Raw genomic sequence first — 25277 nt, forward strand, 5'->3', positions numbered from 1 at the left:
TTTCAGAGAGCTACAGCTCCAGAAATCTAGGGAAAAAAGGGATTTAAATGACTGAGAAATAATTGCTTTTCAAATCTTGTAATATTTTAGTCTTTCGATTTTTAGTGGCCTTCTTTATAATTTGGGGAATGGCATAATATTATATAGCATTATCTACTCTTGGTACAGATCCAGCTATAAAGAATGTGTATTCTCACTCTGTCTGTGCAAGGAAGGTACTTCAAAAGGGTAGAAATACAATTCATGAATTCAGCTTTATGCATTGCACCCCCCTGGCAGGCTGGGCCTGCAAATGCACGCAGAATCATATTTTAGGTTACAGTCACATAATAGATATGTAGCTAGTCTTAAGAGTATGTTGCGACCTTAGGAAGCAGCGTTTGAAAGGTTTTTTACTGGACCATATGACATGCCAGGAACCAGTGTTTCGAGTACTTGAGTTCTAACAGAGCTTGAAAGATTTACTTAAAAGTTAAGAATGGTTTTTAGTTTGAACCCTCCTCAACAAAATAAAATAAAAAAAAACTAACAGAAAATTGAGCTCATCTAAGAATCTCCTCATCCCATAATGTGCTATCAAAGGTACTTAGCTATTGTTTATTCAATTTAGAATATAAAGAGTAAAGCAAAAAGATACTTGCTTTTAAAGAAGAGAATTAAGATATTCATTGTACTAAAAATATAGTGTTATACTGTTTGGAATTACATTTATAACAGATATCTATTGCACTAACCAAACATTAGTAAGTATAGAACCCAAACATGCCACTGTTGCCTATTTGTGAACCATAGTGTTATTAAAATATCGCTGGATAACAGAAGAGAAAGAAAGGCATACCAAGTTAGACATCCGTACGGTCTTAGAACCAACAAAATAAGTTTAGGCTAGGTTGGGAATAGGCAGAAAATGAATCTCGCTACAAAGTAATCTAATGAGAGTAATGAAAACCATCATTTAATTTGGACATCATACTACCACTTACTGCAGAAAATTCTCCAATCTGTCCAATACAGTGGAGAATTTTGTGCTGGTTTTCTGGCTCATCAGCTGTGATTCAAAACATATGTAAACAATGAACCATGATTGCAAGAGTTTTGAATCAAATATACATAAATATCTTTTAGCACAATACTTTGTTAAAAACATTTAAGGATGAAAATGTTTCTTCTGAATCATGATAAGTGTCACATGATTTACCATGCTCATGATAAATGCTTTCTGGACAATCTTTAAAGAATTAGATGGTAAACAGATATGTGTTTACATAAAGGCTGACAAAAAAAGATATTAAAAGCCTCTTTTCTCCCCAGACCCAGAGATTTGGAATCCCCATTAAATATACTATTATCTTTTTCCACTTTTTCAAATTTCTAAGTGTCATAGGATCACAGGATCATTCGGGTTGGACAAGACCTCAGCAGATCTCTAGCCCCACTCCTGCTCAAAGCAGGGTCAGCTGTGAAATCAGACCAGGTTCCTCAGAGCCTTATCCAGTTGGGTCTTGAAAACCTCGAAGGACGGAGACTGCACAACCTCTCTGAGCATTTTGTAAAGCTAACTGAAATGAAAAAGTGCTGTGACTGGTGAAGCATCTTAACAGATAGATTAATTTTGTGACCACATTTTCACTGAAACAATGTAGAGCAATCTAAATAATCAGTTCCATCCTCAGGAGGCAGAAAACAAATCAAAACAAAGATCTGTCTTCTCTATAAAGACTAGCTATGCCAGCATATTATCATATGCTTCATTCAGTTGTTTTTATATTACAACCTCAGCAAGAGAGATGATACATATTTTATTGAATAAATGATAAAATTGCTCTTTTAGTTTTTATAAGGTCATACGATAATGTGATTTTGCCTTCCTCCACCCTCGAACAGTGAATACCACAGGCATCCCAAGGAAATTATTCCAAAAAGAGAAAATATAAGAAAATGCCATGCCCTGAGCAAAACACTCTCTTACTTTTCTCTGAACTGGGCAACACCACCCTTCAATTAACGTGGGGAAAAACTGGGCATACAGTCCTTTTCTCAGCAGCCGTTTCATAAGCTCCTTTCTGAAGCATACCACTAGCTCTTTGACCTTCTTCTACACTGAAATCTGTCAGCTGGAAGTCTATTCCATGGATTTCCAACTTTATAACAAATGTGTTGTAAAACCTGAAACTACAGCACAAGGATTACTATTAATAAGGAAAATTCTGATCACCCAACTTTTCTAATTCAGTATTTGTCCATCATTAGTCCTATTTTAAAGTTCTAGCAGCTGACTAATAGGTAGTACTAGTACCTTACTATTCTTCAATAAACAGAAATAAAAGTAATCTAATTTGGTTATTGCCAAGACATTTTTACACTCTGAATCACTTAGATCGTACATTTAATTTCCTTCAAAACCTTTACATGCATTCAAAAGAGAGTATTGTAATTTTTAGGCTTCAATGACCGCCTTGGCCAAAATATACACTGCAGAGTTTAGATCGTTATTATTATGTCATATTTTTTCTGCTTATAAAATATATGACTGAAACTCTCGTTCTTTTTCACATATCCCTGTAAATATAAGCTGGACTTATGTTTCAGGATAGGAAAGCAATTATTGTAAATTATTCTAATAAGTATAAAAGGCCTTTCCAGTGACTTACTGTAAGAAGGTTTTTGTGGTCTTGTTTACGTATCTGTAAAGCTACAGTATACAATTGATTTGGATGGATCAATTTGTTTCAAATTATAGTGTAAGCCTTGCCAGTAATTAATAATGTGCTTTCCTCTCCTAAAATACCCTTTAATGGCTGTTATAGTTTATAATTAAGTATACTTTTTTGTTTGTTTTAATCATCTCTCTTGAATTATTTTGAAATCTACAGTATTTTCAGCTACAGGACTTAAAAACAAAGGTTTCAATATGGAAGTGTACTTAAATTGTTTTGTTAGAACTGCCTTCATCCATATCTATTCATTAGTTCTTGAATCTTCCCTGTCTTTTCATCAAGAATGAAAAAGATAATGCAACAAGATTACAGGTTATTCCCTGACACCGCTGCTACTATGACAACAATGTATAATTACCACAGGACATAACAACCTTCTGCACAAAACTGCACCTCACTCTGCAGAAAAAAAGGTGTGTCAGCACATTTCCCCCTTCATCCTGATTAACTAAATCTCCTCCAGAACACTCCCTTTTTGATTCCTACATCAACTGTTTCTGTGCCTTTATGTCCATATTTCATTAAGGACCTTAAAAAAAGGAAAAGAAATCTCAGACATAATGATACTATATGCAATATTTTCTTATCAATTCATATCAATTTCATTTGATTTCATTTTCAGATTTTCTGTATTTTTATTTCAATTTCAAATACTACCTTTAACTTACATTTTGTATGCTTATTCCGTTTCTGTCAAAGTGAGCTGAGGTTGAAGCAAACAAAGGCTTGCTGGAGCAGCTACCACTGTGTCTGCCAAGATAAATGCCACCAACAGCATCAGCAGTACATGTTTCCTTAAAACGTATTGTCAGAAATATAGTGTTTAATACACTTGATACTGTCAAATAAAAGTCGACCTAACAGACTTATCTGTAAAGATTATAAAGGTAATTCTCGTTTATGTTGCAAGGAAGCTATGGACTCATGTATGACAGAGATATCTTCAATAAACAATTTTAAGTAACTATATTTAAAAAGCTACTTTTCTAAGGAAGAATACTAAATGTTCAGTGAGCACTCATTTCTGACATTAGTAAAAGTGCATATAATACTTAATGAACACTAAAATATTTCTTAGACGTTTAAAAGTGAAAGTCAGTGGCCAAGGATAAAAGCAGAGATAAAGCACAATAGTCTACATTAATTTCTAACATTAACCATTCTTTCCAGTGCATGTGGGAGGGAATTCAGTGTATGTTGCCTTAATTGTGCTGACTTTAAAGCAGATCCACTCACTTGAGCCAGATACAAATACAGCTGGTTAAGTTATTCTAACTCCTTTTCAGATCTGAATTCCAGTTACACTTTCAGACACAGGAAAGCAGAGGAAGATGACTAGTTGGAGAACACTTTCGTATCAGGATGTCTGTACCTATGATCATATGAAATATTTGAGAGAGGGAAACACTCTCAGAGTATAGTTACACATTTAAGAGGAAGGAGTCAGCCATAGATAAAATTATGTAGCTAATACAAACTTAGCTTCTTTACAGCATAGAAAACTACAACTCTCAAACGTGTTTTTGAACTCTGAGGCCGACCATACCTGTATACACACATTCTCTCTCTCTCTCTCATCTAATAAATTTCTAATTAAGACAAGTAAAGTGGAAAAGTTCCAAGAGAAGAAATCTGAGGATTCCAACCTGAAACAACCTCAGGTTGTAGTAAGGACATTCACACTACAGAAGTAGCTGATTTTGTTTGTAATCACTTCCTTGGTGAATTCTGCATTAATCCTGAGCTATAGATTAAAGAGAGTAATAAACATTCCTCTCTTCCTGCTTTGGAGAGAAAGAAAATCAACACTGTCTTTGAGTTTGATCTATTAAATATTCTTACAGCACACCTATTTAACAGGACACATTGGTTAAATAGGTTAAGAATCATACAGGTTTTTTTCTATTTAAGGAGCATTTAGCCTTGAATGAGGCACCCAGGAGATCAGCTACATCAGATCTTGGGTGAGAAAATGCTTTCGGAACATGCCTATAGAATTTTACCTGACTGCGGAAGTGTGTTATTGAAACTGAAATTTAAAACTGTGGTGCCTTCAGCATTAGAGAACGGCTGAGTGGGGATTATCCTGTTTTCCCAGTTAAGCAAAGCCTAAGTTTTGGTAGCGCACAGCTAGAATCTAAATAGATACAAGCAGAAAATAAAAGATGCAAGAGATGAAATGGCCACGGCAAGCGTAGGAATAGAGCTCCTTTGCCTTTGATCAAGTACCAAAAAAGCGAAACTCATGTACTAAGGTAATATAGTACTGCTTTGGGTCTTAAAAATCTCTCAGCTTTACTTGTATCTGATTAGCTGCAATTCTCAAAGAGCTAGAAGTGAGGAGGCTTGCTATTGAAAATTCATTTTTCTCTAGCCTTTCAGAAATCTGTTAGATGGAGGTGGAACCCCCTCAAGTTCATGTTTTCTTATACTTTCATCTTTATATAGATGCCCTAAGCCCTCCCTTTTCCACTTTTGCCAACAGCAATGAGAGGAGATAAAATATTTTAACAGGTCCTCTTCCCTGCAACCTTTCAAATCTAGAGCCTTTTGAAAGGTCCTCAATGAAATAAGAAACATGCAGTTAATATGAATTAAAAATTTTTTAACCATTTTCTTGTATGTATTTTTTATGTGTTTTCTGAATAAATGAGCAATAAACTCATGCCCAGTGTTTAGTCATTACTTTTCAGTATGTATATTTTGACAGCTTGAGATAGTTTTAGATAGTTCTGGTTACTTCATTTTTTGGTCTTTAGAAAGATGCTATTAAATTAACTACTAATATTATCGTTAGCTACAAGAAAGCTGAGCAACAAGTAAACACTCTCACTGAAATTCTCCTTCAATGACTTTTAATTTCCCTTTGACATAATCATGTAATACAAAAATTGGACCATGTATTGCAGGGATGACTGCAGAATTCTTCTTGTGCTGTAAGAGTTTGTCTTAATCAAGACAAAGAAATTTTTCTTGTGGGACACATTATGTGGTATGATTATGTGATATCTCTTACATGGCAAATTTTAATGTATAATTACTTGCTATTGCTTTTCTAATTTACCTTATGAAAAATCAATATAAATTAAAAATACGATTTTGTTCTAAAAATAATTATACAATAATATTCCCCATGCCAGACATATAACAGATATAATACTTTCTCATTCTGCAGGAAGTGGTTGAATCAGGAAGTGGTTGAATCAGAGTGTTAGTGATTAAGCCAGCTGGATTAGAGAAAATGATAGGCTTTTGGCTCTTATAGTAAATAATTACTACAGGCCATATTCATCACTATTACAGATAACATCATGTCTAATGTCCTCACATTCTGTGAAGCTGCTCCTGTCTACAGCAGTATTAACCCGGTATTTTCTAATCAAATTCCTAAATTAGTTCAAACACATACGATAACACTGTAAGTGTAAGTGTAACTGGTTTTGTTACTAATGAATAATACAGATCAATATTCAATTTCTGCATCGTAATTTCTCTGTCTCTATGTAGTATCTGACTAACCTTGGGTAGTAAAGAAGATAGTTATAAAGGAATAATATGCAGATTTTGCATCTGATTAATTCTGAAATAATTTTCAGCAGCTGCTTGTAATTTCTGCTTTAAATCCCTACTTTAAAATATTCTATCTGTGAATAGTAAGGTGATAGCTTTTTTATACATGCACACAAAGAATAAAAAACAAACTCAATTAACGTTTATAATTAGAGAAAAAAAGGCACATGGATTTTGGAGATAAGTAGCTCCTATTGCATTTGGGATTATCAAAAGAAAGATTAATTTTAAGATGGTAATGCATATACCTCCATCTTCTATACCTGCAACATTTCACTTCGTTATTATTCTCCATTACATAATGTAAATGAATACTATGTTAATTATCCTGGAGGATAATGTTATCGAACAATAATTTAAGATAGCATTCATTTAAATGGTTTGTCTGAGATGATTGCATCATCTGAATATAGATGCATATCTACTATAATAAAACAGTAACGAACGTTCAGCCAGTCTGCTCTCTAGGCTGATTAGATATTCCTAGAGCTCCAATTTTGAAGGAATTATTTCATGGTACAGAAATAAATGTTTTAAGAACACAATCATGCCATTATAGTATTTATAGTAAAGTTTCATATTTAGGTTTGTCTAAATCAGGAAGAGAAACATTATTTAAAATGAAAATCCCTACTATATTACAAATGTCGACATGGATGGGCACAGGTTACTGTGCAATCCCATAGCCACTCAACAGGGGGAGAAAGATTTGCTGATTTTAGCTACGACAACCCCTCTGGTGAATTCAGCACTTTGTACCAGCTGGCTAAGAACCTCTGCGCCAGGCTACGAGTGTCGCACTTCAGGCCTTAAGGCCGAGCTGCAGATTTGGCTCCCAAGGGGCTGCACTCCACCCCTGAGTCCCTTTGGGCGTGCGGTGCGGGGTGCCCCGTGCTGGGTGCCCACTGAGGGCAACGGACTCGCTCCGTTGCCTTTACCAGCCCACCCTTCCGACTTAAGGGAAGCAGAGGCCACTTGGCTCCTCGTTTTAAGTTATCTTGAAGGTTCTGAAAGGGTCTGGGACAAAATGCCGCTTTCAAAACTGAACCCCCAAAACAGGAACAAAATCCCAGCCTTATATAAGCATTTCTCTAATGGCAGTATTTTCAAATTTTGTCTTGAGCACTTAAATGAAAACAATTTACATAATGCTATAGTGCAAACAAAGATGATCCAAACCATGCTTTCTGCTTTTACACAGTAAGAAACTGCAGAAACTGTTTAAAATATATATAGGAGCATGCCATTTCTTAATTATCTGTATACAGCAAATCCTCTTGCATAAAACCACTGCAGACTTAAGATTCCAATAAAGAAATGCATGAAGCTTTCAACAAATGGTATTCTTAGTAGCAAAAGCTTAACTGTGGGAGTACACATGCAAACAAGAACAATCTGGACTGCAGTAAGCCTGAAAATAATTTTATAATTAATCTCTTCTGTTAAAAAAATAAATATACAATTTCCAGATGAAAACAGCTTATATAGGGAGAGTGTTTGGATCTAGCCCCCTCTGCAAGATGAATTCACGATGCGGCCACAGCTGACACCAGCGTAAAAGGCTGCACAGTGCTCACAAGCTCGGCAGTTTTATTGAAGCCTTGGTTTATCAGTGGAATCACCCCACCAAATAAATGCTTTCCATTCACAGGAGAATTTAAAACATCCTAACCCATATTTGTCCTGATACTAATCATGATGGCATTCATTTGTGCATCATCGTGTCTGGGGGAAAGGGAAAACCCAGAACAGCTACAGTACTTCTGCTGGTGTGCCTGAGTTCTTATGTATAATGGTACACACATTTGTACTTATGATCCCAAATGGGAAAAGTTATTTTAACTAATTCCAACCAAGAGAAGTGGCAAGTTTATGTTAATACTAGCAATAACAAATTATCAAAAACAGGCAGTTGAGAGCTCCAAGTTCTAAAGGAACTTTCAGTTTAAACTTTCAGTTTAGGCTAAAAGTTAGCAGTCTCTTCATTAACTTACATATCTATGCATATGATGCTCTATCAGCTATGATTCAAGTAGTACAAAATTCAGTAGCAGCTGTATCATGGAAATTAGAAAGCACATGTAATATATAGCCTAGACATGGTAATAAGTTCCAAGAAGGCTACATCTTCAAAGGAAGGCCTCAAAATAAGGATTGATGACAATTATTAAAGATTTTTATTTTATTCTCTGAATATTTGTCTCATCAGATTCATTTTTGCATTTAAGAGTCATAATTACCACTTACTTATGACATAATGATTCTGTTAAAAGACTCGACACTTTATTGACTTTTTAAAGCCACCTTTCGTCTACACTGTTAGCGGTGGTGGCTCATGTCATCCCACGCAGACCTTTCCCCATTAAAGATACCTCCATCATGGACTGGATCTGATCACCCTAGTACGTAAATTTCCAGACGAAGTATAGTTATTATTTTCCTTATTTGACTGTAAAAAAATCAAGTTTATAGTGGTTTTAATATTTCTGCTCATCAGTCATTTCAATCAGTCAATTTTTTCCTTTTCATCCTTTTGTTTTATTACATTGCATGTTAATCTTGCTACCCCAGCAGTTATTGATGTATAATACAATTTTCCTTGCTCTTTTGGATTTACTGATCAAATTCTTTTATTGATGCCCTAAAAACTGGAACATAATTATTAGCTGTTATATTTATGAATAATAAATAATAAGACAATTGAAGCAGAAATTATAAGGCAGTGGTTGGGACAATTAAGTGATAATCTCAGCAAGGGATTAGTACAGATGCATCCGCTTTATCACTACTTTATGCTGTGTTCAGTGTATAGTCAATACTTCTTAACTGAAATAGATATCTTCTTTATTTCTCAGCCAGCTGATACGGGGTACCTCCAACAGATGCTGTAGTCCTAAGATTTGGCATAGGAAAACAGCATCTCTCAATCTCCAGCCCCACGAACTTTGCGCAACAGAAAGAGGATCAGAGCTCAAGCAACTGGATAAGAGAAAGTCTGCCTGTGTGGGGACTGACTACAGTTTTCTTGAATGAGCAGAAAGAAATGAGAGGAAAAAAAAAAGACGACTTGCATTCTAAATATTGCTACACAAACAAACTGAATTGATGAATTTGCAGTCTTGTCTCATGCCTTGTCACTTCTAAAGCACATCCAGAACAGCACATAGCCTGTCACACTTGAGTTTTCAGCTACGGTGAAGTCCTTAGGATGTCTAATAATATTTCTAAATGGCATATAGTTTGCTACTGGTGGATGGTATGGTCTACAGTTCAGCGCTAAGGTGGTCCAAAATCTATAAATGACAGTAATAACTGAACTGTTCCTTGATTAAACTGCATTTCATAAATATTAAAGCAGGTTAAATACGTATATTCAACAAGTATCCAATAGAGAAGTAGCTGCTGTAAAAATATAATAGCCTTATCAAGTAAAACAAAATCATAATGATGCATTTTATTATATGCTTTTCATGCAATATTATCCTTCTTAGTTCCCTTGTGATCAAGCTTGGTTTTCTTTTTTGGCCACAGACACACTTAAAGAAGTACTTAAAAGATTATATTCAGTTTTAAAAAGGATATGGTATGTAAATGACATTTAGGTTTTATCACATTTTAATTAATTAATCAACGAGAAAAAGTGAATTTATCCTTTATAGACTGATTAACAAAGATTTCTGTGTTGGAAGAGTACGTTATGAGGAGAGAAAATGATTTTCATATAATTCAGAATTTCTAAGAACTGAAGAAAACAGGCCTAGAATGTACTGCAAAACTCATCATGTCCATTCCCCCTACCTAAAAAAAAAAAAAAAATTAAGTTTTTACTCCATAACATCATTTTTGCTTGGGATCCAGTATAAACTAAAATCTAGCTTTTACCTAGACTGCCATTTTTTATCTTGTATTTCATTCAGTTAATTACTCACAAGGATGAGTAGGTCTCTGAAAAGGAAAAATATTCATAAAGTCCATGAAAGACAAGGACAAAGATGGCATTTTGAAATTAAATTCTGTTCCCCCAGACCTTGCAACCTGTTATTATGCATCAATATAAACATTATACCCAATTTCTATCCTGTGCTTTTCTGTAATAAAAATACTGAGCAGCATCAGAAGCAAAATATGTTACCATGGAATGGATTGAAAACAGCTTCTGCCTTTGAAAATGAATCCCTGATAAATTTTCAAATTTGACTATACAGGTTGTTCATCTCTCTTATATTCATTTCAGTAAAAACATGCTATTCTGGCTTGATTTTGAAAACGTCATGTGAAATAGTGCCAGAAGTCATCCAAAATTCAAGATGACTTCTGACACCTAATTTTCTTCTTCCAGTAAGCTATGTTATCTTGTCACAAAAAGAAACTGGTATGACATGATTTGTTCTGAACAGCCATGTTGGCTGGTATTTATCTCCCTCTTATCATCTAGATGCTTAACATTTTTTGACTATTTGTTCAAGCATTTTTTCAGTTTGTTTGTTCCATAATTTCCTGTTCTTTTCACTTTTTTAAAAAAAGATTACCATATTTTCACCAGCTTTCATATATTCTTACAGGAAAACCCCGAAATTATTTCGGTCAGCTCTCTACCTAAGATGAAGGTCACCTAGCTTAACTACTTTGAAATCATTTAAGTAGAGGTTTCTCTCTGCTGTTGCCAGTCTAATCTGAGTTCTTAAGCCATTATTAGTAGCGTTAATGGTATTAACTCACCACCCTAGTGAATGAACCCTAACGCAAAGATGACATTAAGCAGTTTGGAGTTCTGATTCTTCAGTATGACTCGTAAGTAATTTTCCCTCACGACTAAGTAGAAAACTATGTCCTTGGTGATCATGGGACCAATGTCCTTCTGGAAATGTTTATTTTTCAATGTTCTTCAGATTTTTTTTGTCCAATAGAAAAAATAATTCTCCATCTTGTATGTTTCCTTTCTGAGTAGATTTGAATGAACTAATCTGCATTTTCAACATGTTAAACTATACCTCATAGAACAGCATATGATGGATAGTCATATTCAGATGGTACATTCGCAATTAGCTTGCCTATCTTGGTACCACAGTCCATAGGATCCTCTGTTATATTTCAGACCTTAAGCATCAGATCTGTCAATATTTTTACTCACTTCTTTTTGCAATGTACTTTAACCTCTGTCTTCTATAGTTCATTTAATTTTTTCCTCTCTTGTATTTGGCAGGTCAACTTTTGAGTTCTCTGTGTATCACTTATACTCATACACTAAGGAAAATACATAACTTTTTTATCTTCGAATTCGTCACTTCATTAATATACTATAGCTACAGTTTTGAATTAAGTACTGAAGATAAACTAACAGTTATAAAATTAATATTAATAAAGTTAATGAAGCTTTTTTTTTTTTTGCTTCCAGTATGTTTCAGTCTCTCAGGACCTTTGTCTTTGAAGTAATCAATCATAATACTGTTAGTGGTATTTCTGCTGTAGATAAAGGTCACTCTACAAAACCTGTGAAAAAAATACCCAGGTCTGAACATTTTTGGACTTTAAGTCCTTTTGTGAATCTTTGCAGCTTGAAAATGATTGCTCTGCCCACGAACATATGCCCACTATGGAAATCATTTATTTCAAGAAACTGTTACTGTGCCTCTGCAGTAGGGGTGGTTGAGTTTTATTTTGGTTGTTTTCTATGGATATCAAGGTCAAGTGCAATGTCAAAAACATACATACTATACAACCATGCTTAAACTGGATGTAACAAACTGGACACAACATGTTTTTGAAAAAATAATCCACAATATTTTATGGCTTCTATTTATATAACAGAAAAGTGCGAAAAAGAATTAAAAGGAAAAATGATGAGAAGATAAAGTGAAAATAGACAGAACTGAATTTTATTTTGTTAAACATTATTCGAGATACAGAAAGATAAATTACAGAAGGATGCATGAAAGACATTGTTATATTTATTCCAAAGTTCAAAGCTTTCAAATTTTATTTTCTGAAAATGTGAAAGAAAGTCTAGGAGGTAAATGACAAAATATGAAAACTACAGACTACAAGTTTGGTAGCAAGTAGCTGAGGCAAAACTAATGAGCATGTAATCCAGTTTTGCAGCCTCTTCACATTCAACGGAGAGAACTGAAGGAAAAGAAGCAAAAAAGTGTAGTCATTAAACTCACTGAGACAAATTAATTTCTATAAGCTGTAAACTGCAAAGGATACACATTATAGGTGGACTTGCCTTGCCCCTTCTTTTCTTTAAAAAGGAAAATGCCTTTAAAATTGTAATAAATAAGTTCAAAGAAAGCAAGAGATTTTATTGTATTGATGTGGTATATCTTAATGTATTTTCAGAGAGTAATATCTGTTTGAAATTACCCAGACAGAAACACATATACACATACTGTACACATGCAGAGTGAGTTTGAAGGTCTGGGATGCAACAGGCTGGCTGTACTCATGTTCCTCAGCTGATGGTGACGCGTACATACACCTCAGGGTGGACATACCTCAGTTATCCTGGAATTAATGCATCTGTGCAGACTGTAAATGATCTTACATATCCAATGAGTTTGGCAGAGCCAGGCCCACGTGACTGCTTTGTAGTTTGTTTCGCTTGAAGGAAATTAAATACACTGGGGATCTGAAAGCCTTCAACACACCATTGTCCAAAAGATGCCACGCTCCAAAAGGGCTGTGGGATTTCTGTAAGGGCAATGCAAAAATTGAAAGACTGTCGCGATCGAGGAAGACTTTCAGATGGAACAAAAAGGATGTCTGGAAAAAGCCAGATGCACAACAGTCATACCAACCCTTATATCGTTCTATATTATTCTGAAAAGCACTGATGTACAATAATTTGCTTGTAATGCAGAGGGAACTGAAAACTCTCTACTATGTCTCAATTCAATGCTAATATAATTTGATTTCTAATTATCCCCCTTGAATCCTGATTAGCTATTTAAAGATGTATGATCTTTGAAAATGAATGATTTAACTTATCTTTATTTTCTGACAATAGTATTAGGTGACTCTACCTGATTTACCTATTCTTTATTTCTGTATTTTCTGAAATAAATGTTCAATGTGTTCATTCTGCTAAATTTCAATATTTTTCTTAACTTGATGAAGGGATGTTATCTCTTCTAAACATTTAAGTATATGTATTAACATTATCAAAGCCAACTGGTATATTTAGTCAGCCAACATCCATTGTTTCCTAGCTGGTCTTGGAAATTTAAAAAACAGGTGCTTTACATTTTAATAATATGTAATATTAAATTGAGAAAATATTTTTCTAAAAAGTTTTTTAATAACTAAAAATGTTGGAGATTGCAGCTTTTTCAAGGCATATGATATCATGTATGTCAACAAATGCATTAATATTTTACCAAAAACAGGTGGCAGTAAGAAATATTTTTCTAAGAAAATAATAAAAATATATTTAAATGTGTAACATAATATATATTGAAAAGGTAGTAAGGAATGATGTTTTTTTTAAAAAAAACAGTGAAATCAAAAGAAAACCTGTATATAGTTTTTACACGTATTTCTAAGTTGGATAGCTAGGAGAATTCTGGAGTGGGAGGAATACATTTATATTTTACATTTCCATGAAAAAGCAGAAAAATTCGCTTGTCTTTATTATTTGCATTCAGATTCTGAAGGCAATATAATGTGTTGATTTCATCAGCTTTTTGGTTAGGTTATTTGTGTGGAATTATATGGCCCTTGTTAGATTATCTTTTAATTCATTCCTATTTAGTAATACAATTTAAAGTACAAAGTAAAGCACAATCAGAGACTATGAAGAAAAATAGAAATATAAATAAGACCTAAAGACATGTAGCATCCAAAACTTTATACCACAAGATGCTTTAGACGTTAATATCATAGGAATAGCTTTACTTTTTAGGTTTTTGTGTTTTGTGGTCAGGAGGCTGCATTTGACTAGTCAGCACTATGCAATCTGTGCATAGCTGACTTAAAACTGACAGGAAGTAGAAAACTCAGTAGAGCCAGCTCTGTATAACGTTTTTTTTGTTCATTGACATTAGGGCTTGAATGCAACCTTGTGAATGAAAAATTGCAGACAACAAACAGAAAGAAACGGAAAAAGGCATAGTAAGACCAGGATCATAAAAACTATATATTTTTAAACATTTCTGTTATGCCCTTTGAACAAAAATTATATGACAAGCATAATCAGAATTTATAATACTACAGTAATTACACTGCCTCTTTCCCTCCCAGGTTATCCACAACTAGCAGTTCACTACTTGGAATGAACACCAATGGCTCAGATGAATATTTCCGATCTACAAACCATGCAGAGCAAACTTTCCGTAAAATGGAAAATTATCTCCAGCAGAAGCAGCTGTGTGATGTTCTCCTCATAGCTGGAGACCAAAAGATTCCAGCTCACAGGTACCTTCCTCATGACTCTTTACAAGGCTTCAAAGCCTGAAATTTCCAAATGTGATGATAATTTATGCTTGTCCTGTCTAGTTATGAATGAATGGTTACTATAATTAGCACGTCAACTAACAGAATAAAATGATGTGACCAGAGTTTCATATTCATTATTTCAGGTAGAAAGAAACCCAGCTTCGAACCAATGATACAGCCTGTCCTGTCTTCTTGCTGCTGTCAAACTGTAGACACCACTAAAAGCAAAACTGCATAAACAAGCGCTCTGAAAATTAGATTACTAATTACCCTTTAACTTTATTGCTCACTGCTGTAAGATTCAAGTCCTATACTGAAGATAATGTTTCTATTACACACACAATTTATTATATAATAATACTGAATTTCACGCTTGCTGTTGAGATTGTGAAGTAATTTGTATCCCTCCTAAAATGCTTCTCTTTCAAGGTTGGTTCTCAGTGCAGTGTCTGATTATTTTGCTGCAATGTTTACAAATGATGTGCGTGAAGCAAAACAAGAAGAAATCAAAATGGAGGGTGTAGACCCAGATGCTCTGAAAGCTTTGGTGCACTACGCCTACACAGGTAATTCTTCCTCCCTTACCTCATCAGTTTTGTAAAGGAAGATAAAAACCTATTAAATGCATACGTAATTTTCACTTCTTCCATTTCATACTATTACATAAACATAGGCAGAGATCATATGCATAGTTAATGTATAGCTTTCTCTAAATATGATAAATAAATATTACTGTTCTGATAAAACAATCCTTATTTTGAAGGCCGATAATAACAGATACCTGATGCTCCAATAACTTATTGTAGAAGATATAAAGAAATATAAACATATAAATTTATTATTAGGACATCATCTTTCTCTAACTAGATAAAAATTATTTTAGCAATTTTAAAGAGGGAATAAGACATTTTGCTTGCTGCTCACCTTGTGTAGTGAAAGAGAGAAGGGTATTATGAACTTTCCTGTCGTGAATAGCCGTAGAAATGTTTTGGCAGGGTGGCAGAAATATGATCAAACCTAAGAACAGAACAACTTTTACGATGAGAAAATGCCATTACATTTTAAATGTGTTTACTCAGTGCTCTCTAAAAATTATAGAGACTTTATCTTAATGAAATTAAAATATTTTATCTTAATACCAAAAAATAATGTCTATATATTTTCCTCAATTTCTTTTCTTTCTTTTTCAAAATTTACCCCCATGTTTGCTGGATCGCTTAACACTTGAACTAATAGCCAAAAAGACCAAATCAGAGAACTCCAAAACGCCTTTCAGCTGCTCTGTAATGAGCAGAGAGAAATACTGCAGAACATAGCTGTTATATATTGCAATATATATATTGTATATATTGCAATTAAAAATACCCAGATCATTCAAACCTATGCAGATTCTGGAAGCGTGCAGGTTCTGGTGTTTGGCAAGCTGCTCTAGCCAGATGGCAGTTACGCTAGCCAGAAAAGTAAAAGAGAAACCCCCTTCCCCCCACCAAACTATGCAGTTCTGTAAAAACGCCTACATCTCGCAAGGAGGGAATTGCTCCTCCAGAATGTAACAATTCCTAATTAACCAGCATAACAACCTTCTGCATTTATGAACATTTGCTAGGTAAGCTGATCCATCTGCTCAGTTAATGTCTAATACCAGTAACATTCGCTAGATCCCTCACCATCTGATGTCCCATGCAGGACATTGCTTGCTTGCTTGCTTGCTTGGCTTTTGAAATGAAACAACTCTCCACAACATCCGTACTGAGACAGAGAGACTGAAAGAAGTATCATAGGTATCTTTTTATGTCTTTATAGTAATTTAAAAATGGTTAGTATAAAAAGAAATCAAAGACCCAATATATTTACTGTATTGGTATTAGCAAAAATGTCAAAAATAGAAGATCCCCTTCACTTACTAAGTAAGGCACTTCAAATAGCTAGTCTACTGCATAAAGAGATAAATCTCCAGAAAGACAAGCGATCTGCGAATCAGATTGGAAACACAAGTTTCTACACACAAAACAGACTCCTTTTGTGTTTGTGGGTACAAACAAAGGGATAATCACAGGCTTGAGGGAACGTTGCATAACATCTGTAAAGCAGTCATATTATGGCACTGAATTAGCATATATTACCCAAGGAAATGGATTAGTACAAGCACAATGAAGCTGGGTAGTGGGCTACTTACTATCTGTATGTATGTCAAAATCATCTTACTTGACGAAATTTCTGCTCTTTCAGTTTGTTTATTTACTATATAAGGTATGAAGCAAACGGGGTTGTTGTAAGTTAAGACTGCTGAACTCTGGAAAACTGGATTTTCCCACTGTCACAGGTTTTCATGTGACTGTACCCAAGCCTCTTAAGTGGATGTTACTTTTTTCTGGGTAATGAAATACAAATGCGACTTTCAGAGGAGATGAGAGCTATAACTTTGAGAACTGTTTACATATTCTATGGAAATAAATCAGAAGTGAACTTTGGGCAAGAAGTCTCTTAGAGTGCTCTCTGATGATAATTTTGATCGTAATCTCTCCATATCACAACTCTCCATCTGTTAAATAGAGATGGTATATATCATCTGTTCACAGAGGAAGCTGGAAAATAAATTAATGCTTCTGAGGCATTTGGGTATTGTGACTATTTACCTACTTGTAAAATGCATTCATAAAAAAAAAATACAGTTCTTTTTTCAGAACAGGATTTTAATGCTGTGTATCAACTGGGGAATTAAGCTATACACCAAACAACTAAGATGGAAGATCTCATTAAACGAACACCTTCTAGTCTATCCAATGAACATTACGAAGTTCTCACATCTTATAATCATTTCATTAAAAATTCAGATGCACAAGTAGAGAAGACAGAAGAAATCAATTTTCCTGTGTATGCTGACTGTTGGCATTTCCTAGCTTCTGATACTGAAGTTATTGTGTGTAATAGAAATTTATGATATATATATAAATATATTTAAATTCATATATGAATTTTGTGAAAGGGTTTCACCTAATCATATCTTCCTCCTCATTTCACTTTTCTAAGCCAAATCAGATCTAACAGTATTTGAGTTCCAATAAAAAATGTTCCAGTGACGATATTCAAAATCTACCAAACATGTAAGCCTGTTAAAAAAAAAATCTGTTTAAAGATTCATCATATACTCTTCATCAAAAAAAGAAAATGAATTTATGAATTACAGGAACATTCTTTTAAGTTTTTTTTTTTTCAGAGGAAGAAAACATTGGGGAGTGGGAAGATTTCAAGTAAATGCAGATACAAAGATAATGACTGAGAACCTGTATTTTTTCTCTGTACAAACTGCACAGGTATTCTAGAGTTAAAGGAAGACACTATAGAAAGTTTGCTAGCTGCAGCTTGTCTTCTCCAGCTATCTCAGGTCATTGAGGTATGTTGTAACTTCCTGATGAAGCAGCTCCATCCTTCAAACTGCCTAGGGATTCGCTCTTTCGGAGATGCTCAGGGCTGCACAGAGCTCCTGAAGGTGGCACATACATACACTATGGTAAGATGAATAATCCAACTGCTTTGAAATTATAATGCTAACAGCAGGTGTAAATACTTTCCTTGAAAACATCTGGGCTTTGGTGAGGCAGAGTCAGCTGAGCTGGGCTATGAGTGCTGCGCTCCCCAGACTGACGCAGTGGCTGGCAGTGTGGGATCTGCACAGTCAGTAACCCCAGGAGACATGTGTCCAGCTTATTCTCCAAGAGGAAATTTAAGAACTGTGACTGATTCTAAAGTATTAGAAGCAGAGAAAAGCACACTAGAAAATCAAATATTCAGCTCCATTTTCCCTCTTTTGAAATTGTGCCTTGTAGAAGGGGATAAGTATTGAATTTAGATGTGCAATATAATCTGTACACATTTCTTCCAAAAAATGTAATAGGGCCTTAAACTGACTAATGTCAAGAAAAAAACCACCAATGCCTCATTCCTGCTGTGTTTGATTCAACACAAAGAAAATTCTAAAGCTGATTTTAAGGTGAGGCTCACAAAAAAACAGCTACAATAAAGGGCGTATAGGAAATATTTGAAAAACTGAAAAGAAGCACATCCCTGACTTGAGCGTAATCCTCCTCTGGCTCAAAGCAAGAAATGAATATTCAGCCTGTGGGAAACAGAGAAGCGAGATAGCTTGCTGTGAAACCAAATCAAGGGATAAATATTCAGTGCAACAAGACGTGCTGTAACAACTTTAAACACAAAAAGAAGAGCAATTGCTACAGCTAAATAGATTTAAAAAAAGAGCCACTTATGAGGAGACACATGGTAGCTTTAAGCTTGAAATATAAGCGCAGTATGTCAAAAGCACTTTAGAGGCTTCCTAACGCTGCGAGAATTCCCGAGAATTCCCGCAGTAGATTGCACGCTTATGTGCCGGCCGAGGGCGCTCTTTGTGCTCCTGCCTGTCATGCTAATGAATGGTTTGTTTAGCAGTAGTCTAGATTCCTTTTATATTTGAAAGTTTGAAAATTGGCATTTAAGATAGAGGTTCAGCCTCTGCATAGTATCATTGTCTTTCCTTTTCCACACAGTTTTATACACTAAGCCAATAACAGGAGCTTTCCCCCTTATTGTCTCTTTTCTCCCAGTGTCATCAGCCCAAGCACTCAGACATCAGCTCTTACCATTTAAAATTCACAGTCCAGACTTCTACAAAACAAATAAAATAATGTGATTATCAACACTAAACAATGAAGGGACTTCTGTGGTTAAATTTTTTAGCCATTTGAATCCCCCACCCTTCTTCCCCAAGACTTAGATTTTGACTATTTTTAAAGTGAAAACCATATCTGTTTGTCACATATAAATGCATACTGGGCCTTTAAAAACACTGTAAAGTGTACGTATCTTTACGCTAGCCTTCCTGAAAACAAGTAGGAGCACTTCCACCTCTAGATCCAACTGCTGTACCTTGCATGCAACAGAGTGATGATGTTGCAATGGAAGAGCAGGAGCTTGCACACTGTAAAGCCATCTACCAAGTTTTCAGGTACTCACAGTTTAAACCCAGAAAAGGAAATCTACACCTCTTTGAAATAACTTTAAAGCAATTTTTTAAAAATTCCTGAACTGATTTTTCAAAAGACTTTAGAGAATAAGAGATCGTAACAATGCATGCAACATTCTGTTAAAACATTCTGATAAAACATTCTGATAAAACATTCTGTTTTGTTTCATGTTAAGCTCAACCACTTGAAAACGTGCACCTTAGAGGAACAACTATAATGTCGTACTGTAAATATAGAGACCGTACAAATGAACTAGTAGTGTTTAAACATTTGCAGAAGATAATCAACTGTAAACAACATATTCATTCAATAAAAACAAACACATTGGCCACCTTCCCATTCAATTACTTTAGTCATTGATGCAAACTATTAACGGTTTCCTGCCTAGTATCTTTTCATGCAGATAAAGCCTGTTCTGATAAACATCTTGTGCTATATTTGCAACCAAATGTGAACTGGCCTTCCTGTTCCTATTCTCTGGATGTCACAAAATATTAAAGCAGGATATACATTACAGAGCATAACTAACATCTCCTTCAATCACTGATAATTCTATATTTATATCCATGGTACTCTTGAAAAGAGTTACAGAAAGTTAAGAGACTGCTGAAAACAAGTAATACAAATATCAGTCACTAAAATGTCTTTAGCTGACCTATTTCAATCTGATATATTCAAGTAAGATATATTACTTTCAGGTATGTAGATGGAAAATAATATTTCAAATACAGACATATATACCTAAATACACTGCTTTGCAAATAAATGATAAAAGCAGCTTTGTTAATGAAACTTTTTTCTTTTGGAATTATTAGCACAAGGAAGCAAACCTTACTATTGCCAAAAAAATACTGTTAGAAATACTGTTAGAAAAGTGAGTTTAATTTCCCTTGCTATATTTTCTGCTACTGGTAGTGGAGACATACAGTCAATACTTGGCAGAATTATTGCAAAAGAATTCCAAGGTTTGAATCTAATTTGTTTAAGACTGTGGAATCTGACAATGACATAATTTATACAGTTCATTTGAATGTCCACTTGGCATTCTTAGGACATACTTTTTATCTTCAAATTGAGTTTCTCTTATGCTGCAGTCTTAAGATTGCACTGATGGATAAAACTGCCAGTGGCTAATCCCTGAGACGTGACATATTGACAAATACATGTGCAAGTAGGTTAATGTGAAGATGATCATTGTTCTTCAGTCCCGCAATACTAAGGAAGCAAAGAACAATGAAAATCTCCCTTAAATGGTAGATGGGATTTCCCAAGTGGCCATAAATCTCGGGCGATGTAAAGCTAGAGAGACAATTATAAATCACGTATTCCCAGTCTTCCTTTGGCCAGCATAGCATACCCCAGTCTAGGGAAAGAGAAAATAAAGCAGAATGCATTGCAGTTCACCATTCCCAGATCAGTTAAGAGAACCTTCTTACAGTATCGAAGCAGACAGTGAAGCTTTGTACAAACTTGTATACAAGTCACACATGGATTCACTGTACAATGGAGATTTTTATTTTGTCAGTTTCTACAGGAAGGCTATAAATCAGACATATGAAATGTTTTCCTCTAAATTAATAAATGAGGGGTACTATTATTAACATCAAATACACTAACTTGAATGGAAATTAGGCAAGGACAAATAGTTCATTTTCTGTGTTCACTACTCATGAAAACAGGAAATAATTGTAGCTAATTGTCCTAAGCCACAAACATTTACTACACTAGACAATATAAAATAATCTTTAAAAAGCTTAAAGATCTTTAAAAAGTGAACAATAAATTCACCATTATTGCTTGTCTTGTAGCCTCTCTTACTGATCAACACAGTACTAGTCTACCTTGTTAGTAGTTTCATATATAGTTTACAAAAGTACAAAAATAGTTGTAATTTTACTTCTTTGAAGCACAATTTGAAGATATTCCAAAGTATTTCTCGGAAAACACCAACCCATAGTATTTTCGTTCCTGAATCCTGCCTGGAAGTAGTAGGCTCGTCAGAAGAAGGTCTTAAGATTTCTGTGAATGAGATTTTGTCTGCATTCCCTCCCCACTTTTTCCTCTGAAACTTTCCTCTGTTCTTGAATGCGTTCCCTTGAAAACATTGACTACAGAAACGACTGTTATTTCCTGTGCTCTGCAGTGATGTATCAAGGCTGGATCACTGCAACAGTGACAAACACTTTTACTTAGTACTGTTGTAGAAAAGTGACTCCCACGAGGTTTTAGGCCAACCCTAATCTTCATGTTTGTCACTTAAAAGATGTATCACAGAGCTGTTTACATTTTCTTAAAAGCTCTTGAATATAAATGGGAAAACATGCTATACGTGATCCTTTGGTGAGTTCCTGCTCACATAAAAGTGAGAGCTTTTGCAAGGAGCTGAGGAGCTGTCAATTGAAAGGAAAGTCTAGGGATAGACTAAAGTCAGTCTGCTGCTATTTCAGATATCAAAATCTGAAACTAAGGAAAAGTCTAAAATTCTGTGTTAACCCAGACAAATAACACCCACCCATTTATGGGAAACATCCAGGGGCCTACTCTGTACTGCAGACATTCTCTGCTACCGCAAATCCCTGGCATCAACGAGTAAGGGTTTAAATAAAATTAATTCTTCCATGAAAGAATGCGTACTATTTTTAAAGAAGAGCGAAGCACACCTAACCATAAATTGTCTCTATATACCAGATAGGAAAGGTTAATGGACAATCTCAGAAATGCTCTACATGATATACCATCTGAACCTCATTTGTATTTTCCATTTAAACATATTTCTTTCTCTTTTAATAGTTTTTTTTTTTTTAAGAAATAACCTTTCAGGTTTATGCTTGAATAAATGAAAGAAGCCAGCCAGATTATATTCAGTAATCTTTAGAATATGTATTGCCTTTGCCTATCCTCTGGAATGGAAAAGAAATGCAGAAAAGCCTACGTTATCTAAGAAAATGTTATTTCAAGGTGTGAAAATCATGAGTGAATTTAAACCTTTTTCTTTCCAGGAACACTTCACAGAAGTAATAAAAAACCAGGAATTTCTTTTACTTCCTGCTAATGAAATTGCAAAGCTCCTGTCTAGTGATGACATCAATGTTCCAGATGAAGAAGCCATATTTCAGGCGTTAATGATGTGGGTGAGGCACGATTTGCAAAACAGGCAACGAGACCTAGGCATGCTTCTTTCTTATATTAGACTGCCTCTACTTCCGCCCCAGGTATGCAAGTGAATAGTTAACAGGGAACTCGACTACTAAGAGAAATGCTTGCCTCAAGCACTATTTAGGTAGAGAACAAATTTCTTTATAAAAGTTTTCGTTTGGAGCTTTTTAAAAACTATTTTGCAAACTGTGTAGTAAATATGTTTATTATTTGTAAAAATGAATTAAAAAAAATTCCACAATGACTCTGTAGTTACTGGGTTCAGATTTACTTCTATAAAACTATCAGTTTAACAGTGTCTCAAAAGTGTAAAGTGTTTCTTTGGTGGGTAGCATTTTCTCCTCCAGTACTAAAGAAACTTAGATACTATGCAAATACATTGATTTAGTCTTAGCAAGCTAACAAGATGTATGAGGCACAATACTTAAAAAGTCATGACTTTATCACCATAAAAGTAGATAAAACCAGCATTATCTAGGTTATTCCTGACTGTTCTGAGTATTGGCATTACATGTCCTTTAATATTGAAAGAGGCACTTTCAATATTCTTTCAATATCAGATACACATCTTTCCAGAGACAGATATACAGTTTTACAGTAAATTGATATTGTCATATCTGTGTGATACTAGATCTGTGTATCTCATCTGAAATGCTTACACAAATAGCAACACTGTCAAGACACTACAACTACTTTATGGGACTCTATGAATGAAGCAGCATTGCGTATATAACTGTGGGTTAAGTACCAAAATGTTGGACATATTTCATTTTAAATACACACTTCATTTAATACATTCTGATATTAGCAGAGATGTTCAGTATTATGTATTAGATTTGCTTATACTAATGTAAAAAGATTTCCATTTAGCTTCAAAAAGAACAATGTTATGTTTGTAATTTTAACCTTTTCTAAAGGGTAGAACAGACTTTTCACAAAAAATAAAGCTAAGAGATAATATTTAAATACTTTTTTTCTCACCTTCATGCTATTTCACTTGTATCAAAACAAAATTTACAGCAAACGTAAGGTGAAAAGTGAACTGAAAATGAGTGTCTCTAGCTAAAAATGCTTTAATGACTAAAACGCATACAACTTTTAAAGATCTAAATGTAAACAATACATTTTCTTTTCATTTCTTAGTTACTAGCCGATCTAGAAAATAGTCCAATGTTTGCAGATGACCTAGAGTGTCAGAAACTTCTTATGGAGGCTATGAAGTACCATCTCCTACCAGAGAGACGGTCCATGATGCAGAGTCCTCGAACTAAGCCTAGAAAGTCGACAGTAGGTTCACTTTATGCTGTAGGAGGTATGGATGCCACTAAAGGTGAGTTTGGAAATTTGTTTAATTCAATCCAATTTTAAAAATCCGTTCAGTTCAACATTAAACATTAGAAGGAAAAATACTTGGAATACTTCAAGACACTTTTACTGTCATTTTAGAACCCTGTACCCCATGTTTGGATAACAGCTAGGAGGCTGGAACATTTTGAAAGAGGAGGGAAACAAAATCAAAAAGCACTAATGACCTTTTAGAAAGTCTTAGCTAAAGCTTATCGAACCTTAATATAAAATTTCAGGCAAGATTTTCACTTTTTCATGACTGTAGCAGTATGCGCACCTATTTTCAGTACTGCATATACTTTTTTTTCAGGTTTGTAGTTAAAAGTTAAATGTTATAAATGCATGTCAGTTTTTATGATTTGATTTTCACAACTGCAACTAGTTTCAGAATTACATGCAGACAAACATAGTAAGTGAAATGCCCCCAAACACTTCCTTTTTTTACACTTTGTAGTAATTTTATGGACATTATTTTTGTTTTTATAATCTGATAGCATTTTTATAAGTTATAAACAGATATAAAAAGAGAAATAGAGATCTAAATAACACTTTTACAAATTACACTATTTTATATAGTGAGCAGGATGTTAACTAATTTTCTACCTGAACCTTAACCTCAGATCCACAGCCTGGTGCGATACAAACAAATGTAATTATTTTAAAGTCTAATGTCTTGATGAACTGTATTACAGTTTAGCTCTGGGAGTTCAGTATTCATAGAATCACAAAGAAGTTAATCTATTTCATGTTTTCCAAAATGTTACTGGTGACTGATGTTTCCTACAGGAGAAATCTTGAACTGCTACCTTCATGCAGAAGAACTAGAAGTTTATCCTTAAACTAATTATTACCAAAATAATAATAAAATTTCCTAGTTCATTTTCTCAGTTATACAGAAAAGAGCTATTTCAGTGAACATCTGGGCTTCCTCTTTGTGCCTCTTTTACTTATTACCTTGGAATAAAGCCAATTGTTTGAACTTTTGCCTTTTGATGCTGAAGAAGAACAGCACTTCCTCTCCTTCCTGCTGTCC

General features: G+C 34.5%; 1 protein-coding gene and 1 long non-coding RNA gene across 4 annotated transcripts in view; one reads left to right on the forward strand and one right to left on the reverse strand.

Annotated features, from left to right (window-relative positions):
- Positions 1-25277, forward strand: part of KLHL4 (kelch like family member 4) — a 94607-nt gene that overhangs the window by 57473 nt on the left and 11857 nt on the right. For all 3 annotated transcript variants that reach the window (XM_068956816.1, XM_068956815.1, XM_009687476.2), the window contains 5 exons: positions 14526-14699; positions 15150-15286; positions 18035-18231; positions 22741-22953; positions 24041-24227. In XM_068956816.1, the coding sequence (XP_068812917.1) occupies positions 14557-14699; positions 15150-15286; positions 18035-18231; positions 22741-22953; positions 24041-24227 (877 nt within the window). In that variant the 5' untranslated portion in view covers positions 14526-14556. The remainder of the gene's footprint in view (positions 1-14525; positions 14700-15149; positions 15287-18034; positions 18232-22740; positions 22954-24040; positions 24228-25277) is intronic.
- The window catches only part of LOC138068714 (uncharacterized), a 71514-nt gene continuing 57837 nt past the window's right edge, over positions 11601-25277 (reverse strand). The window contains exons 2-3 of the long non-coding RNA XR_011143424.1: positions 15645-15737; positions 11601-12977 (exon numbers count right to left, since the gene is read on the reverse strand). This is a non-coding gene — a long non-coding RNA (uncharacterized lncRNA). The remainder of the gene's footprint in view (positions 12978-15644; positions 15738-25277) is intronic.

The sequence above is a fragment of the Struthio camelus genome, chromosome 11 (assembly GCF_040807025.1).
Source record: "Struthio camelus isolate bStrCam1 chromosome 11, bStrCam1.hap1, whole genome shotgun sequence".
NCBI lineage: Eukaryota > Metazoa > Chordata > Aves > Struthioniformes > Struthionidae > Struthio > Struthio camelus.